The sequence below is a fragment of the Choristoneura fumiferana genome, chromosome 3 (genome assembly GCF_025370935.1).
Source record: "Choristoneura fumiferana chromosome 3, NRCan_CFum_1, whole genome shotgun sequence".
In the NCBI taxonomy this organism is placed as follows: domain Eukaryota; kingdom Metazoa; phylum Arthropoda; class Insecta; order Lepidoptera; family Tortricidae; genus Choristoneura; species Choristoneura fumiferana.
The window spans coordinates 21,655,511-21,673,042 of NC_133474.1; the positions used below are offsets into that span (position 1 = coordinate 21,655,511).

The 17,532-nt window shown below is 37.7% G+C and overlaps 1 protein-coding gene across 1 annotated transcript in view; it reads left to right on the forward strand.

The window, feature by feature from the left end:
• LOC141426906 (uncharacterized) overlaps nt 1-16,603 on the forward strand; it is a 37,219-nt gene extending 20,616 nt beyond the window's left edge. The window contains exons 2-4 of the mRNA XM_074086157.1: nt 9,256-9,442; nt 10,330-10,443; nt 12,708-16,603. Coding sequence (XP_073942258.1) covers nt 9,256-9,442; nt 10,330-10,443; nt 12,708-12,872 — 466 coding nt within the window. The 3' untranslated portion in view covers nt 12,873-16,603. The remainder of the gene's footprint in view (nt 1-9,255; nt 9,443-10,329; nt 10,444-12,707) is intronic.
• The last annotated feature ends 929 nt before the right edge of the window (nt 16,604-17,532 follow it).

Here is a 17,532-nt window from a genome sequence, read left to right on the forward strand (position 1 = left end):
TTAGTGACAGGTTGTTAGCCTGTCGCCTACGGTATACCTTAACCTATATCCTCAGTCGCCTCTTACCTACAACATCTACGGAAGAAATGGAGAGGTGTAATTCTACCGACACCAGACGGTATATTATTGACAAATAAGAATAATAATAAAATAGATATTGCATTTTATTTAAAAAAAAACTATACTAAACTTAAAAAACTTTTATAAAATAAAAATGAAACCTAAAACATAAACAAATTACTTAAAGAATACCCCTTAGCAAGGTCCCGAAGATGCTGGCGGCGTGGTTTACTAATGTTTCGGCGAATAACGTTTGGCAACCTGTTTCATTTCGCAACTTTTCATTTCCCAACTGTTTAATATTTCTGAAACTGTTAATATTTCAGGATTTTTATAAAACTAAACTAACCTAACCTAAAAGGTTCTACACGATGGCCCTGAAATAAATCCTGAAATATTTACAGTTTTAGAGTTTGCGAAATTGAACAGGTTGCCAAACGTTACGTTGCGAAAAGGCAGTACTCGTGGCGGCGTTTCCCTTTGAATAGCTAAGCTAATTCTTTGTGCGAGGAAGCTGCCAGCTTTTCGGTCACCTGTGACGTCTACTAACCTTCTTTAAAAAGTTTTAAAGCGTTAGGACCAGTTAGGACCCCACGAACCAAGGGTCTCGACACCGAATGGGTCAAAGTCATAATGTCAAAAAAAAACTTCACGATACTGACATCATCTAGTGATATTTCGCATGTCTTTTAGCCCTCACTAAATCAAAATCAACCCGTCTAAGAAATTTCATGTAAATTCATTGGTAACCAGGTAAAAGTAAAAAAGTTGAAAAACTACCGACATTATCGGTTCAAAGTTAAATAACTTTAAAACGGTTGAACCAATTTTTTATACATAGCTAAAAACTGCCGCAAGGAAACTTTCAGGTAAAAATCTGTATCGAAATCGGTCCATCCGTTTGAGATCTACCACGCCACAGACAGATAGACATTGGTGTCAAACTTATAACACCCCTCTTTATGCGTGGGGTCCTAAAAATACCATCTACCATCCACAAACAGTACAGTACTAATTTTTTCTCAAAAATGTTCGTAAAAGTTTACATTATTCTTCACATAGTTATGGTCAGCGAGAAAAATTATAAAGTTAAAAAAAATTGCAAGCTCGCTAGCTCGACAATAATGTACATACAAATTCTATTATTTCCGAGTCACAAACTTTTTAAAAGTTAAAGGGCCATGGAAATGTTGGCACAAGTCGTATACAGCCAACTCAAATGACCGGTACAGTTATTTTGTTAGAATTCCGCACTTTTTTTATTCAATCTGGAACAGCTTGTGGTGTTTTCGGTGGAAAAATACACCTGCAGTTTTTTGTAATGAAAAAAGGCGGAAAAGTATAAACATTTTATTGGAATAAAATAAAATAATTATATTTCGAGGAAAAGTTTATTCTAATTTAGTTTTTTCCTTCGCCATTTTTGAGAAAGCTTTATTAGTCTCGGCTGGAATAGCAATTGCTGTTTTCGTATTAGTTCATACTCAGACAGCAATTGCCTACTTCCATGCCACGACAATAATCTACTATAGGACGTCATCACTGTCTCCCACATTTTATACACAAATCCAAACAATACCGACACTAACTGTAACACCCTTACAAATCAATTTAATCTGCAGCTAACCCTTCCCGAAGCAGTAGTTATAATATACTTCGTCCCGCTCTTTGTGCCACTATCGCCGCTTGCAGGGCCATAAAAACAAGCTTATGCCTCTAAACAGAAAACAGATTAGGGCGCGAGGGCCATTGGAAATAAGGCCCTTTGGCACGGGCGACTTTTGGGGGGTTAAACGGTTAAAAATGCCGCGTGGAGAAATGAATCGGCGTCGATTTGGACAGATATTAAACACACTTCGGCCTTGATTCACCTTTTTGTTAAGTTCTGTGATGCTGTCTCGGTTTCGTTTCATTATTTAAGTTAGTTAGGTTGTAAGTCGGTTTGACCAAAATTTAATTACATACGCTGTCATTGCATGTACCTATGTTTTTCTTGTCATCTTGTAGATCTAAATAAATACCTACAAGAGTGTTATTTGAAACTATTTACTATCATCAAAGTGATTCATTCATCATACTTCAGTTTTGCCATAATGTACCCATTGTACAGGAACCCTGATAGCGATAACCATGCGCCTGCGACGCGTTGAGATGCGTTTTTATTTAATTACTATATCTTTATACCGCGGTTTTGTTTGGGCATATTTTTCGCAGATTATAAAAATTTCCTCCGTTTTGTGATAGAATGGGCTTCCTAAAGCTATAGCAGGGATGATGACACAACCAACCAGCTGATGTTTTTATGAGTTACTAGCTTCTGCCCGCGGCTTCGCCCGCATGGAAGTCTGTTATCGCGCGCTGTTCCCTCGGGAACTGTGCATTTGTTCCGGGATAAAAAGTAGCCTATGTCACTATCTGGCCCATAAACCATCTCTATGCCAAAAATCACGTAGATCCGTCGCTCCGTTTCGACGTGAAAGACGGACAAACACACAAACATACCAACGCATTATTACACATATTACATAATTATTAGTATGGATTAAAACACGATTTCCCATAGACTTTGTACGGCATTAGCTATAATAGTTTTCACTTCACTAATACTACAAAATAGATTATCATAAACGACAATCAAACCTATTTTAGTTAAAATGCCGCTAAATTCGTTTGTCCTTATCTGTCACTTCGACATTTGTATTTGTTTAGAAGGGACAAAGCATTTGTTAGTTAACATAGGCTTAATTTATGAATAAGGGGGTAGTAATAAGTAGACGTCTTAAAATAAAGAAAATGGCCGCCAACAAATGGCGACCAGCAGTCTATCTGACAAGTTCAATTCAATCGTTTTAGTGAGGCATTTTCATGGGAAGACGATTTTAGACGAAGTGTTAGTCATCTTCTGATCACGTCATCTACGTTTTGAGACAATGTTTTGAAGTCATGGTTTAGGTTAGTCATTTTCTTAGAACGCCATCTTCATTTTAAGACCATACCGTGGCACGTCGTTTTCCCGGTTGGTCATATTCTCAATAGATCATCATTCGTTTTAAGACAATGAGGATTTCTGTGACAGGCTAGGTGGCGTTGGTATCGGGAAGTCCTTTTGAGAACTTTGCGACACGTTTGTGATTGAACTAAAATCATTTCCTTGCTCACCCGCGACCTTACGATAGCTAAGCTTATGCAAAATATGCGTGTTCATGCAGTTCCTCCACCTCCACACTGTAAGAACACACACAAATCACACAAACCCATCTATCACCACCACCACACTACACAAGTAGTGTGGAGGAACTGCATGAACACGCATATTTTGCATAAGCTTAGCTATCGTAAGGTCGCGGGTGAGCAAGGAAATTATTTTAGTTCATTGATATGGACCTCCGCAAAGTAACGCCTGATTCAATAAATTACGTTTGTGATTGATTAAATAACTAAATGATCCAATCCTAAGCAAACCTGTAACTTCAAACTGACCTCACGATACCAACGCCATCTGGCAATATTTTCTGGAAACTCTCATTTCGATTGACGTTTTTTTCTGGATCAGTCAGTCGATTGACTTCCGCTACTTGATATGCCTTGATAGCCCCTAGAATGATATCGTCACTACTTTGAAAAAAAATCTCGTATCTCAAATCAATAAGTCAGCAAATTTGACCCTTAAAACAATGTTCATTAAGTTCACTCGGAAAGATCATCGATTTTGAGATACCAGCTTTTTTCAAAGTAGTGACGATATGATTAATTTATAGCCTAGATATCCTACTGGAAATGCACGATTTTTCGTTTCCGCAATGTTAAATTTCATTGTTACCTTGCTCACAATATTGAAAGAAAAATTGACAAAAAATTGAATACCACATCTTATCTTAGCTTTACATCACGTGATCCACTTCCTCCTTTGCGACCCTATTTCAGACCCTAAAAAAAGTTTGAAGAATTCTTCTGATTCACTGTTTATCTGCAACAATCGACTACTATCTGTACCCCCATAAACAGTTCTAGGAACAACTTCGCTCCCCTCACACAATGCAGGAAACCTCGATATCGTTCTCATGTTGCAACGTATCTTAAATATTGTTTGTTCAATTATTTTAAAGTTCCCATCGTCGTTATCGGTCACAATGGTCGAAGGTGCGCCTGTTTGCTTTCATATATTTTTTATCGTCTTTATTTGATCGATATACAATGTGCTTAAGTGTGCGGACCGTATTTTTGTGCTGCATGCTTTTTTAAGCGTCCTTATATTTTAGCTAAAACCAATGCTAAAGACAGAGAGTAGTATAGGTTGAAAAAGCCAGAGAATTTGGGCAAAAACTTGTGGCCGCATGTCCGAGTTTATCACGATTCATGTGTGAAATTATGTTCGAAATAAAGTTTATCAAAGGCTTTATTACTGAGGAAGCCTGCACAAATCCGTGATGCCATACAATGGTGTATCTGAAGTTCTGCTGGTGAATCTGCACTACAGTCGTTCCGAGAGGAGACCTGTTTCAGCAATGGGAAGTACATATTTTGGCCGAAAACGAAATAGGCGGAAAAATAGTAATGATAAACGTATATAATTACGTGCACTTCTAGATTATCAAAGTAGATAATAATGCAAAGAAAATTGCGAGAAATCACGACAGTACTACATAATTGCCAATTGGAAGTTTTTGATAAGCGAAGCGACGTATCGGTCCACAGAAAAAGACTAGAAATCTGGCAGAGATTTTGGTGTCGGTGTTGAAACAGCCTGAAATGTGTACAGGTTGAATTTTTTAATAGCATTATATTAAATGACTGAAAAGTTAACAAATAAACAAGCCTTATAATTTTATCTTGATGGGATGCAGTCTCAGAGAGTCAATTAACATACTTTAGTTTTAGGATCAATAGACATAGGTATCTTTTAGTTTACGTACTTACCAACCTAACAGATGTTTGAGGAAACGATTGAAATCCATCGGATGAAAATGAGAGCAATTCCAACTCGTTTACTTAACATTATATTAAAATAACCCTCCTCAGGCAGGGCAGTCGGGTAAAAAACAGCCGTAGCAGAATCTTTAGAAAAACTGATATCTGTTAATAGTTGGTCCCTGCCTAATAGCGCCTAGATCCGAACGAACGTAGACAATTTGCTGGCTAAAGAATTACTGATTTTAACGAACAAGCTTGCAAGTCTATTTAGAAATACGAAACCAGCAATCTTTGACTTTTGACCTAGTTATGTAACTTAAACGTCTTACCCTTCAGCTTATTTTGGTCATTCTTAGTAACAAACACGCACATTAATGTAATTTGTAACTTCTAGATTTGGAAACAATGACGTTCACGATGACGTTTGATGAAGTTAAACTTAAAGTATGTTGATGATATTAAAAACGAGATTCGATTTGTAGCATTCGAACATGGCGGATGTAGACAATATCTAATTTTGCTATTTCTGTTTCTTTGGCTAGTTGAAGTATAATTTTGATAGTGTTTTATGCGGCGATTTACCTTAACAGTGAACAGTGATCACAAAATTCTATATTTCTCTCGTGTCTGACATTTTTTAATGCGCAAGTTGTGTCCACGTGGTTTCTGGAATTTTACTATCAAGTTGCAAAAACTACAACCACAGTACAACGTCCCTCTCAAAGAGAGTATACTTTGACACTGGCGAAATTGTCCTATTAATTAGGACAGAAAAGCCATATTTTAAAAGAGAAGAAGAGATATTAAAAACATCTACCTAATTAAAAATCTTTTGGGTATAGTTATTTCTTTATTTTAGAGATCTCGCAAACGGCTCTAATGCTTTCTATAAAATTTGCTATATGCCTATGTCAATTAGCAAATTTTTTAGATGAATAGATTAATTGATGTCAACGGACTACGAACAAAATCTATTGCTGGTGTTTCTGGCAAGGATATGCCTACGTAAGAAAAAATAGTAAAATTAATGACAAAGATATTTGAAATATTTTGAGTACTTAACAGGTATTGCAAAATATAATCTCATTTCCTTGCTTGCACGTAAAAAGAGAATCAAAACCCAAAATTTAGTAGGCGAGTCTCCGATAGCATTTTTTTAGTACACAGGGCGTAATAAACAGATCAGTTTATTGGCTACCCAAAAAACCAAACATAAAGCGCTCCTTCATATCGAGAATCATATCGACACATTTATTTACCGTATTCGATTAACTCTAACGAAAATACGACATCCGATAAAAAAGTGATACGTTTTTTCTAGAGATATTGTATATTTTGTATTTTTCCTCGCGCATCGTGTTTATTTGGCCAGCAAACATAGTAATGAAGGAATTGATAGTGCTTCGGTCATCGACCTCCATTTTTTTGTCCGGTTTCGGGAATCGATCGTCTTACGAAATGTCAAGGGATAACAAAAGTGTGATAAGGAGCAAATACTCTTGGGTTTGTTGAGTATTCATACGGTTCTTTATCTTGCGGAAAATGACTCTGTTGCCTTATTTAGATGGAATGAAGTATAAGTGTTGAATTACCTACAAATAAGTATTGCCATACAATTTAATACTAAGTAGGTAAATTTAATTTTTGTTTTTAACTTTTATTTTAATTTTATTTATTTTCCACGTGTTGTCGGCGTGAGTGTTATCAGTCTGTTACAGTTTTTGACGACCAGATGGGTCTAGTGGTTAGAGAAACTGACTACGAAGCTTGAAGTCCCGGGTTCGATTCCCGTATCGCGGCAGATATTTGTATGAAAAATACGAATGTTTGTTCTCGAGTCTTGGGTGTTTAATATGTATTTAGGTATGTATCTATATCTATATAATTATATTTATCCGTTGCTTAGTACCCATAACACAAGCTTTGCTAAGCTTACTTTGGGACTAGGTCAATTGATGTGAATTGTCCCGTGATATTTATTTACTATTTATTTATTTATGTTAAGGGTACCTATTTAATGTCATGTATGTCTTATGTTTTTTCTCTTGTTCTGTGATTGTGATGTTTTATGTTATTCCAGATGTCCAGCTATCGACATACCAAATTTCATCCAAATCCGTCCAGCCGTTTTAGCGTGAAGGAGTAAGTAGCGCCATCATTGCCAAGAAAAATGCGCCGCAAGAAACTTGTCAAAAAACATTTTTCAAAATAAAATAATTACGAATAAAATACTTAAAAACTACAGTAGGTATACAATTAAAGAAAAAAATACAAAAATATAATAATATTAATACAGGGAATGGGGTATAGCCTCTCTGGGGTATAACCTCTAAGTTTTCGAAGTTCATGTGCGAAATTACATTTGAAATTTACCACGACCTATTACGGTGAAGGAAAACATCGTGAGAAAATCTGCACAGATCTACGAAGTAATTCAATGTTTGTGTGAAGTTCCCAATCCGCATTGGGCCCACGTGGGAACTACGGCCCAAGCTCTCTCATTCTGAGAGGAGGCCTGTGCCCAGCAGTGGGTATATAGGCTGGGATGATGAGGTTATAAGTGACAGTTTATAATATTAGTATAGAACGGAAGTAGGATTTCATATAGCAAACATTTACGATCAAAGCTCTCATAACCGATTAACCTCCACGATCCGCAAGAACAATCATCCTAATCACCGATACAGAAACAAACGCAACCCGCGAACTATCTGCCCTCAGTCCACTCGAATAATTACAATCGACTCGCTGACAATCGCGATTCGATCACAAAGCTCACATAATCGTACGCTATGCCGACTTCCGTCACAACACTAGACGGCGGAATCGCCAAAACGTGCAATGGAAACTCAACTCCAACGTGAACGGGGAAGAGTTATATTTGGTTGCATCGGCATATGACATAGTGACGGGAGTGGAATAACACTCGATTGTGACGGGACAATGCAATAATCCTCGCATTGTTGGAGCGACATTGTTGTTTTAAGGGCGGGCGGCGCTCGCGACAATTGTACGCTTTATTGCATAAATAATAATGTTATTTTGGCCGGTGACGTTTCATTGTGGCGCTTTTGTTGCTAAATTTTGATATTGGGTGACGTTCTCGTTTGTTTTATTTGTAGACTAACTTAAGCCTGTGGCTTTACCCCCGTGCAGAACTAAAGTAGCTATATAAGTAGCTGCTAAAAGCTAACCATTTTGTGGGATTCCCAAAATTGCTTGGTGCATATATCATTGTTATCATGAACTATCTTATAACAATAAAAAAATGTGTCTTAACGGAACATAAAATTTGAAGACTAAAACTACAGGCATTTAAATTTTACTACTCATAAACGATAGATGCTATAAATGTATGTCCAGGTATATCACGTCACACGAGCGAAGCCGCGGGTAAAAGCTTGCTGTACTTACATAAAACAAATACCAAAAGAAACAGATGTATGAAGGCGATCTTATCCCTTTACTACTTATCCCTGCTTTTATCCTTGAGATTTAGCTTGTTGCAATAGTTTTTTTTTTTTTTGATAATGATAAATTTATTTGTCAAACATAGGTACAAAAACAGATCTTATTTAAATATTTCATAGAACTCTATGTTTTGCCGTTAGGCGTACAAATATTTTGCAGTTACACATTCGTTTAGTTGTACATCCAAACATTCTAGCGATTTAATCAAACATGCAGCATTGATTAAAACAAAACTCAGTCAAAAACAATTTGTACAATTAATAGCAGTTCTGTTAAGCTCTTGTTATTTTATTTGAAAAATATCTGTTTAATCGAACAAAATAAAAAAACGGCGGCATAGATATCTGCGATGTTAGATTACAGGAACTGAACAGAGAGTGGTGCAACGGAGTAAATATCTATAAGCATTGAAAGATACCTAATACTCAAAAGGGAACTGCGTACAACTGTGTAAAAATATGATTATTTATATCTTGAATCATACATAACACATCACGGCCATTCCGCTGGCATAACTCATCATCGTCATCATCTTGAGCTAATGTACGTCACATTGCGGCACAGGCCTCCCCTCACAGTGAGAGGGACTTGGGCCATACATGCCTCGCGGGACCAGTGCCTATTATTTCTTTGCACGTGTGTGCAAGTTTCAGGCACGATTTTTACATTCCCCGTAAATTTCAAATCTTCTTAGAGAGCACTGGCCTGTACCTCTGTAGGTAGATGCGTCCAAATCAGGAACTCATTAAAAGTAGCAGCGTTCCACATCCAAAAAAAAACAGAAACCCCAACTGAACAACTCCATCCTTCCAGGGCACTTCATATGAAAGAGCACCCAGACTACAAGTACCGGCCGCGGCGGAAGCCCAAAGCGCTCATCAAGAAGGAGCCCAAGTTCGGCTTTGGCATCAGCGGGCTCATGGCGCCCGTGCCGCGGCTCCTCACGCCGTCCATGCCGCACCCCATGCCGCAAATGCCTATGCCTCATCACCTAATGCAGGTAACTTGAACTTCCAAAGCGCTCATGGAGAAGAACGCCAAGTCTTGCTTCGGCATCAGCGGGGATAATGGCCCCCGTGCCGCTGCTCCTCATACTTTTCATGTCACTCCTCAATTATATACTTCTACCATCAACTGATCTAAGTATCAAGTCATTTCAACTCCACTTTTACGGGGTGTCGAAAGCAATAAGAACCTGAGATATGGCATAGGAAAATTCGTGTCTAACCAGGGGTTATACGGATTGCTGAGGACCTGGGTTCGAACAAGTTTGTATTTTCTAAGTATCTATCTACGGAATCGAATCAGAAATGAGGAGATAAGTAGAAGAACGAGGGTCACCGACATATCCAAGTGAATTGACTCATTAACGTGATAATTGGCAGGCCATGTGTGGTACGGAGAACAGATAGCCGTTGGAGTCGAAAAGTTTTGCAGGTGGTAGGACCTTGTGCAAGGTCCGCCCGGATTGCTACCACCATCTTGCTCGCTAATCCTGCAGTGAAGCAGCAGTGCTTGCACTGTTGTGTTTCGGCGTGGAGAGTAAGACGGCCGGTGAAATTACTGGCACTTGAGGTATCCCATCTTAGGCCTCTAGGTTGGCAACGCATCTGCAGTCCCCCTGGTGTTGCAGGTGTCTATGGGCAGTGGCGATCTCTTACCATCAGGAGACCCACTTGCTCGTTTTCCATCCAGTCGAATAAAAAAAAAGTTCTTGAATGGGGCCGCGGATTGGTAAGAGCAGCGTAGGACGTCCACCTAGTTGGAGTCACTGGTTCACGGTTGATGCAGTCCAACCGAAGCAACTGGAAGTCTATGGGGTAGGCCTATATCCTACGGCTGATGTGATGATGATGAATGAGCTGACAACAAAAACTTCTAATGCAGGATAAACCAGAGCTGAGTAGGGCACTGTTCCCGCCGCTGCCGTACCCGTTCTACCCGTTTGCGAAACTACCCTCAGACGATGGGAAGCTGGCGGCGGAGTTGGCGCACTTGCAGGTAATGGCCATGTCACTGCGGCATAATAGGTAATGAAAGAGCGGACACATGGGCAAAAGATGCCATTGAAATCGGTTCCCAGGATTATAACATCATTTTACCATCAGACCTAATGATGTCCTTCAGTATGACTTGAGGATTCTGGCAGACTATGGGACTCCTCCAGACTCCAGAAAGGTCGACACTATGGAACATCCAACCGTTAATCCGCGAAAGCTTGGTTTTACCGTTCCGCTCAGCTAATAAATGGGTCACTTCTACCATTTGCGAATCCTTAGGTCATGCGTACTCCGGTGAATTCTTGTCTAAAATCAGGGTCGGGACAACTCTTTGTGTGAAGGTCTCCGACGAGGGTCTTTAGATCTCATTTTTTTTTGCGGTAGACTCACTTACTCTCTATATGACGCGCTGCCTAAGGATTGCGACCTATTAACTTTCTGACTCTTTTGCTCTACTTGATTCTTCCTTGATAAAAATTAATCAAATTTATTCAGTGCCACACATTATGTTGTAGTATCTGCAGCATGCTTATTATTATATTACTTTGTTTCCTTTTCAACTCTTTTTATGCTAGCATGCTTAAAACTCTTCCAATACCCTATGATTAAAAAAAAAAAAAAAATGTAATTGTCTTTGTGGTCTTTGTGCTGTCCATAACATATGTTATTTTTAGGTCTCCTGTTTTCCTTCCCCAAGATCAAAATTTCAAAAACCGAACATTCTCCTCAGTGTGTAATCTACGCCGACACTGGCAAAAAACGATAGCCCTCATTGACGTACTTTTTATGAGCTGTCAAAACACAATTCTCCCATAAAGTTTGAATGGAAATATAAACTTATGACGTCACTTGTTCGCACACTCAATCAACTAACTATTTATTTGTTTTAAAGCAACAAAAACTCTAATTTTGCAGTTAATCGAAAATTAATCTGGTTTTCAGGGCTAAAATACCGTTTTTTTACTGGAGTCGTGTCTTCGAATTATTTTTTAATGGTGTCAACATCCCTATTGATGATGATTGCATGATTGCAGATAGTTTTTTCATAATGAAGAAGTAAAGGTTTCGGATTAGGGTATAAAAAATCATAGATTTCGTAGAGCATCGCGTACAGTCAAAGTAACTGAATCGCGTACCAGGGTAGAACCTTTATGAAATTTATTAAAAATAGGTTCCACCCTGACGCAATAGCTTCCTTGACTGTACTGCTAATAAAAAACATAAGTACCTAATTTATTACATTTTTCGACGTACAAAGTGTACGGCGTCAAAGGCGTTACTACGTTTTGAATTAAAAATTCCGACGAGAAACCTCTACAGGGGTATTTAGTATTTAGTAATACCTACTTAGGTGCTAATTCCACCGTGTGTCAGATCCATTCGTAAGATCAATTTTAAAACACCATAAATGTCGTCCCAGTAGAGCGAAAAGTCAGCAAGTCCCAAAAATCTCAAAATTTACTATTTAATACCATCGATATTGAATTTTTTCTGCAAATTTCAAGTCAAGTCAATAGGAGCCATAGATCCAATTTTAAAAAGTTTGTTTTTTTATTTATTTAACTTAACTTCAACATGTATTACATTTAGTGTAAAATCATTACTTTGTTGTTTTTGCACATGAATTCAAGTGAGAATTAACTAAATTACCTACTTAATGAATTTATACCGAAAAAATGACGACCAAAGTGGTTAGTTTAAGACATTTTAGATATTTTTTTCCATATCAAGTTATGTCTATCACCGAGCACTATTTATTCCCAAAGTTCACTAAAACTACTAATTACCTAAAGATAGCAAAATTTGTGACAAAATATGAAAGCGAAAATTAACTAAGTATTTTTGTTGAGTTTTCGATCATCAAATTTAATTATAGTAATATTTATGAGCTTTAAATATCATACAAATAGTCATTAACTCTAGTCGAAAAATCACTAACTGACATTTAGGTTCATAATTTAAGAAATAAAGATAACTATCGCTTATAACTTGGAAACTTAGATGAATGATTGGTCTCGCGCGCTCGCTCGAGATCAATCATTCATCTAAGCTTGGAAAATTAAGCTTTTTGTTTCGATTTGGCATTTGGAGCTTATATTGTGAGACCACAATTATGATAAGATAAATATCTCACGCCATAAATGGATAGTTTTTTTAAATTTTCACAACTTTAAACCTCCGTATCCCAAAACAGCAAAATACGACTTAGCGACTTTTCGCTCTACGGGGACGATATACGCTTTAAACACTGCATTTTTTACGCAGGCCTTATACGGCGGCGCGCTTTACGGAAGCGCGCTATACAGCAGCGCCCTCTCCCCCTGCGGCTGTCCCCCCCGCCGCAGCCCCTCGCCCCCCGCCGACGTGAAGCGACCAGTCGCCTACGTCCTGATGAAGTCCGACGAGGAACCGCCTCAGCACGTCATATGAAGGCCGGTGCCGCTCCCCGCGCGGGCCTGGCCACATTGGGAGCGACCGTCCACTTCTGTGCAGGAGCGCGATACCAGCTCCCCTGACAGTGTGTAGAATAGAACAAGTGAATGGATTAGTGCAATTGTGCCAGTGTGACGGCCCGGTGTCTACTCAAAGGGTAATCTGTGTGATATAGTAGCGGAGTGAAAGCTGAGACGGTATACGTATAGGTACTTTAGTGCAAAAAGGTCATTATTCAACAGCCTCTTTTTCGTGGTTAATTTTTTTTACGAATTGGCTATTGATTTCGATGTCATGTTTGATTCATCATCAGCATCATCTCAGCCGTAGGACGTCCACTGTTGGAGATAGGCCTCCCCCATAGACCCCCAGTCGCTTCGGTTAGCAGCGGCCTGTATCCACCGTGAACCTGTGACTTTAACCAGATCATCTATCCATCTCGTTGGTGGACGTCCTACGCTGCGCTTGCCAATCCGCGGTCTCCACTCGAGAACTTTCTGGCCCCAACTGTTGGAGTCAGTCAAAGTCAGTCAAAGAAAATCAAAGTCAAAGTCAAAATACAGGCCATATCTGAACATATTATAGAAAACTTATGATATGCATGTAGATAAAGTTATGTATGCGGCTATACATAATTAGGCATTAAAACACTCGTGTGATCTTATTATGAAACTCGCCTTCGGTTCGTTTCATAAAACCACACTCGTACTTTAATGCCTCTCATTATGCACCAGCCACATAAATAACTATTATGGCATAACGATCGCGGTCATTGTAAGAGTCACCTCCTCATATTTTGAATTTTGATTTAAGAGTTCGTTCTACATTCAGTATGTATTTTGGCACTTTTATTCTTGAAGGCTTGATCAAAGAAATGACTAAACTCCGGTCGTGCGTCGGGGCTGACACAAACACGCGTTCTTTTGCTATATTCGTGTTTCTAGCCAGTCCCAAAAGTGAAGGTAACGTCTTAGCTTTTGCTCCTCTTCCAAATTACTAGATGGTCCCGAAGAAACACTATGGTGGCGTACTGAATGAGTGTATATAAACTTGCTAGTTGCAAAATTACAAGAAACTATGTCAAAAAGACGACGACAGTTGAGTGTGTAAGGCTGACAATTGTATGTAGATATTAGTGCAATTAATGTATTATAAAATATCCCGAACCTGCGACGCGACGAGCGATTTTTCAATAGAAAGCGTGGTCTGCCAGGTTACCGCTATATACAGAGCATCTCGGCCCTGCAATGTATAGAAAAAACGCTTGCCGCTCGCCGGTCGTGACTGGCCGTGGCCGCCCCATTACGAACACTTGGGTGTTTTTAAAGTGCTTAAAGTGCAATCTTATGAACGATGTTAACGTTCGTGCAATGTAAAGTAAGTGGGTATCTTCGAATAGATAACATATCATAGTGTTAGTATTATGTTTAAGCTAAGTGTTAGAAAAATATACAGGGCCGGATTTAGGGGAGGGCATCCGGGGCTGCAGCTAAAGAGAACTAAAAATATATCCAATTATCGACGAGTGCTCCGTTTTTTTTCATGCATTTTTTTTCACCTTAGAGACTCAGCTTCTTCATTGCCCCAAGGCCACTAGATCTCTAAATCCGGCCCTGCTAATATACGTCAATTTGTAAAAAGACTTACAGCAATTCTAGGAGCACTGTATCGAGAAAAACTCTTCGCCGCTGCAGTAGTTATTTCACGGGAAAATAAGTCATGCCTATAATACAAAATTAAGTAAATTATGCTCAGTTGTCAAAAATATACTGCCAGTCAAAAATAAAAATAAACATTTTATAGAGAATTCCATACAGCCGGGGATAGTGCAAATCCTCTTATCTTACATACCACGTAACTGCACCATGTGTAGTTTAAGTGGAATGATTTTAACTCTATTTTGATTTTAACAAATAGGTTAGTTACTAAAAACTTATACGTATTTCCAAATATCACCTAGATAGTTTTTATTGGACAGGGTGCCCATAAGGCTGGCTGTGTTTCCTCGTTTTTTATGGCAATTCCAATACGTTGATCGAGGATACATGATCACTTGTAGAACGGGCACGCTTGTTTTAAAAAAAAAAAATCTTTTTATAAATTTGACAGAGACGCAGAATTGAAAATGCTAGTTACGTGGATTTGCACTATCTCCAATGATATGTAATGGAGTGGCCTTTTATTTTTGCAATAAATTAAAATGCAGTTGATGCTTTTGATTGGAGCAAAATCCATGTTTTTTTTTTTACTTTTTACAATGGACAATATAATCTCTAAATGCGGCAGTTAGTATTCATAACACTTCCCACAGTCTGTTATTTGTAAAACATAAGTATTGTACAATATCTAGCACGTAAGTAATTGTTACTGAAGTAATTGTTTTTACATTTCAGTTGAGAGCAAAATATGACAAAAAAATTGTTGTTTTTAAGTTTTTTTTTTCATTTTTGTATATTAAGCGTTTTATAAAAAAATATGTTATAGTTATGCCATTTTACTCCCACCGATGAATGTGAAAAATGTAATTCTTTAAATACTTAGGGGCTGTTTCACCATCCATTGATTAGTGTTAACTGACGGTTAAATGTGATGCCGCCTCTCTTTGTTTTCTTCGAATAGACGGAGACGGCATCACATTTTACCGTCAGATAACACTATTAATATCGTTTCATGTTTATTATTATTAATTGTTGTCATTATGGTTGTTTATTATGAGTATTATAATTTGTGTTTATGTATTACTGATAAATCTACCTACAGATAAAATACACAGCCAATTTATTAAATCGGCTCTGAACTAACTGAGACTAGAACAAAAATTAGACAGCTGTTTGCGCTCGTACAGTTTTTTTTCTACGGAGGCATACCCACAAATACAAGCAAGTGTATATTTGATACGCGCATCACGGAATGACGAAGTTCGGTTGCAAACCTCAGCTTTATGCGCCAATTGCATCAACTCGATTCCCACATGCATCATGCGGTCACTGCAACAGAAAAACACGATAGTCGACCGCTGGGTGCAACCCATCTAGCATTATCATGTTTGCAACTCATTTGCCTTATTTTTTTTAGCAGAATAATTACTTCGCATAAAATGTACTTGGCATAAGATCACTTTGCATAAAAGTCATTTCGCATAATTTTGAATTGCCAAAGGTTCCGTTTTCCCGAATATAATTTATCATCAGGTACTTAGAACCTCTTTATACTGCCGATCATACAATTTTTAAGTATTTAGCTATTTGAAATATGGCTGCCGCGCCACAGCAGGCGGACAGAAATGTAAAGATGACTTGGCCGAAGTAGTTTGAAATAAATTCATCGAATGCTGGTGAAGGAAGTAGTGTAATTGCTGCATTATTTCTATTAATTTTGCTCTAGTCTCATCAGAAAATAAAAAGATATCTGCTTCTGAATGTCTGACAAGCATTTATAGCAACTCTACCTTCCCAGGTTAATTCAAATTAAGGTTATACCTTGTTACATGCACTGTACCTAATAAATAAGCAATAGTGACACAAGGTAAACCTGTAGTTGTTGTTGAATATCACGTTAGATAAAGTGTACCAAATCAATTTATATTGTAATTCAAATCAGACCTGATACTGACCTGGCAAGGTTGAGTAGAGTTGTCCGAAGTATTTATGTTAAGCTTGTTTACGTTAATTCTGTCATTATCTTCGTAATTATGTTTGTACAGGGTTTTAGTTACAGTAAGAAGTAATGCAATAAAAGAATTAAGGATTCATTCTGTTTTATTTTACAATACAATATGTCCGATTGAGTGAAGTTAGGTAAGTTAGTTGCAACAAACAAATAAAATGCGTTAGCATTTAAAATGTCAATAACATATTATGAGAAAAATTACATTGAGAGTTGAGACTAAGGACCCGTTTCGCCAATCATTTATAAACTATACTCGTACCTATGCCATAGATATCTTTGATGCCGTCTCTGTTTATTCCGAATAAACAGAGACGTATCACATTTATCACATAAAATTTATCAATATTATGTGTGAGTTAGGTATGTATAGATAATTATACTATATTCGTTTCGCATAAATCAAAAATATTTTGTACTTATTAAAAGGTCTTAAATTAATAGATCGTACGTTCTAATACTATGGGTCTGGGTTCTACTAATAAAAAAAAGCATAAGTAAAAATTTGCACATAAAAATCAGTTGTTCACGCACAGCCTTTAATACTAAATAAACTAGTCAGTACAATGCGCTAAAAAAAGGCATGGTAGAGTCGATATTAATTCTAAATTAAGAACTCAAATTAAAATAACTTAAGGCCAAAGGCACGTAGAAATGAACTTATTTTCTTCTAGTCTATCATTTACTTCATCTGTTTAGTTTATATCTTATTAAAACCGCTTAAAAAATATGTGAAAGTTATTGGTGGTATCAACTATCAGAAAGTTATACCGAACGAAATATATTCAACTTGTTATTCTACTAATAGTACTAAAGAGTGAGTATGTTTGTTACTCCTTCACGCTGAAACGGCTGAACGGATTTGGATGAAATTTGGATGATATTCGTCCAAATTCAGCTATCAAGATAACTGGACATCTGGAAAAAAATAAAGGCTACTTTTATTGCGATATTCCCACGGGATAAGGATAAAATCTCGAAACAACAACCG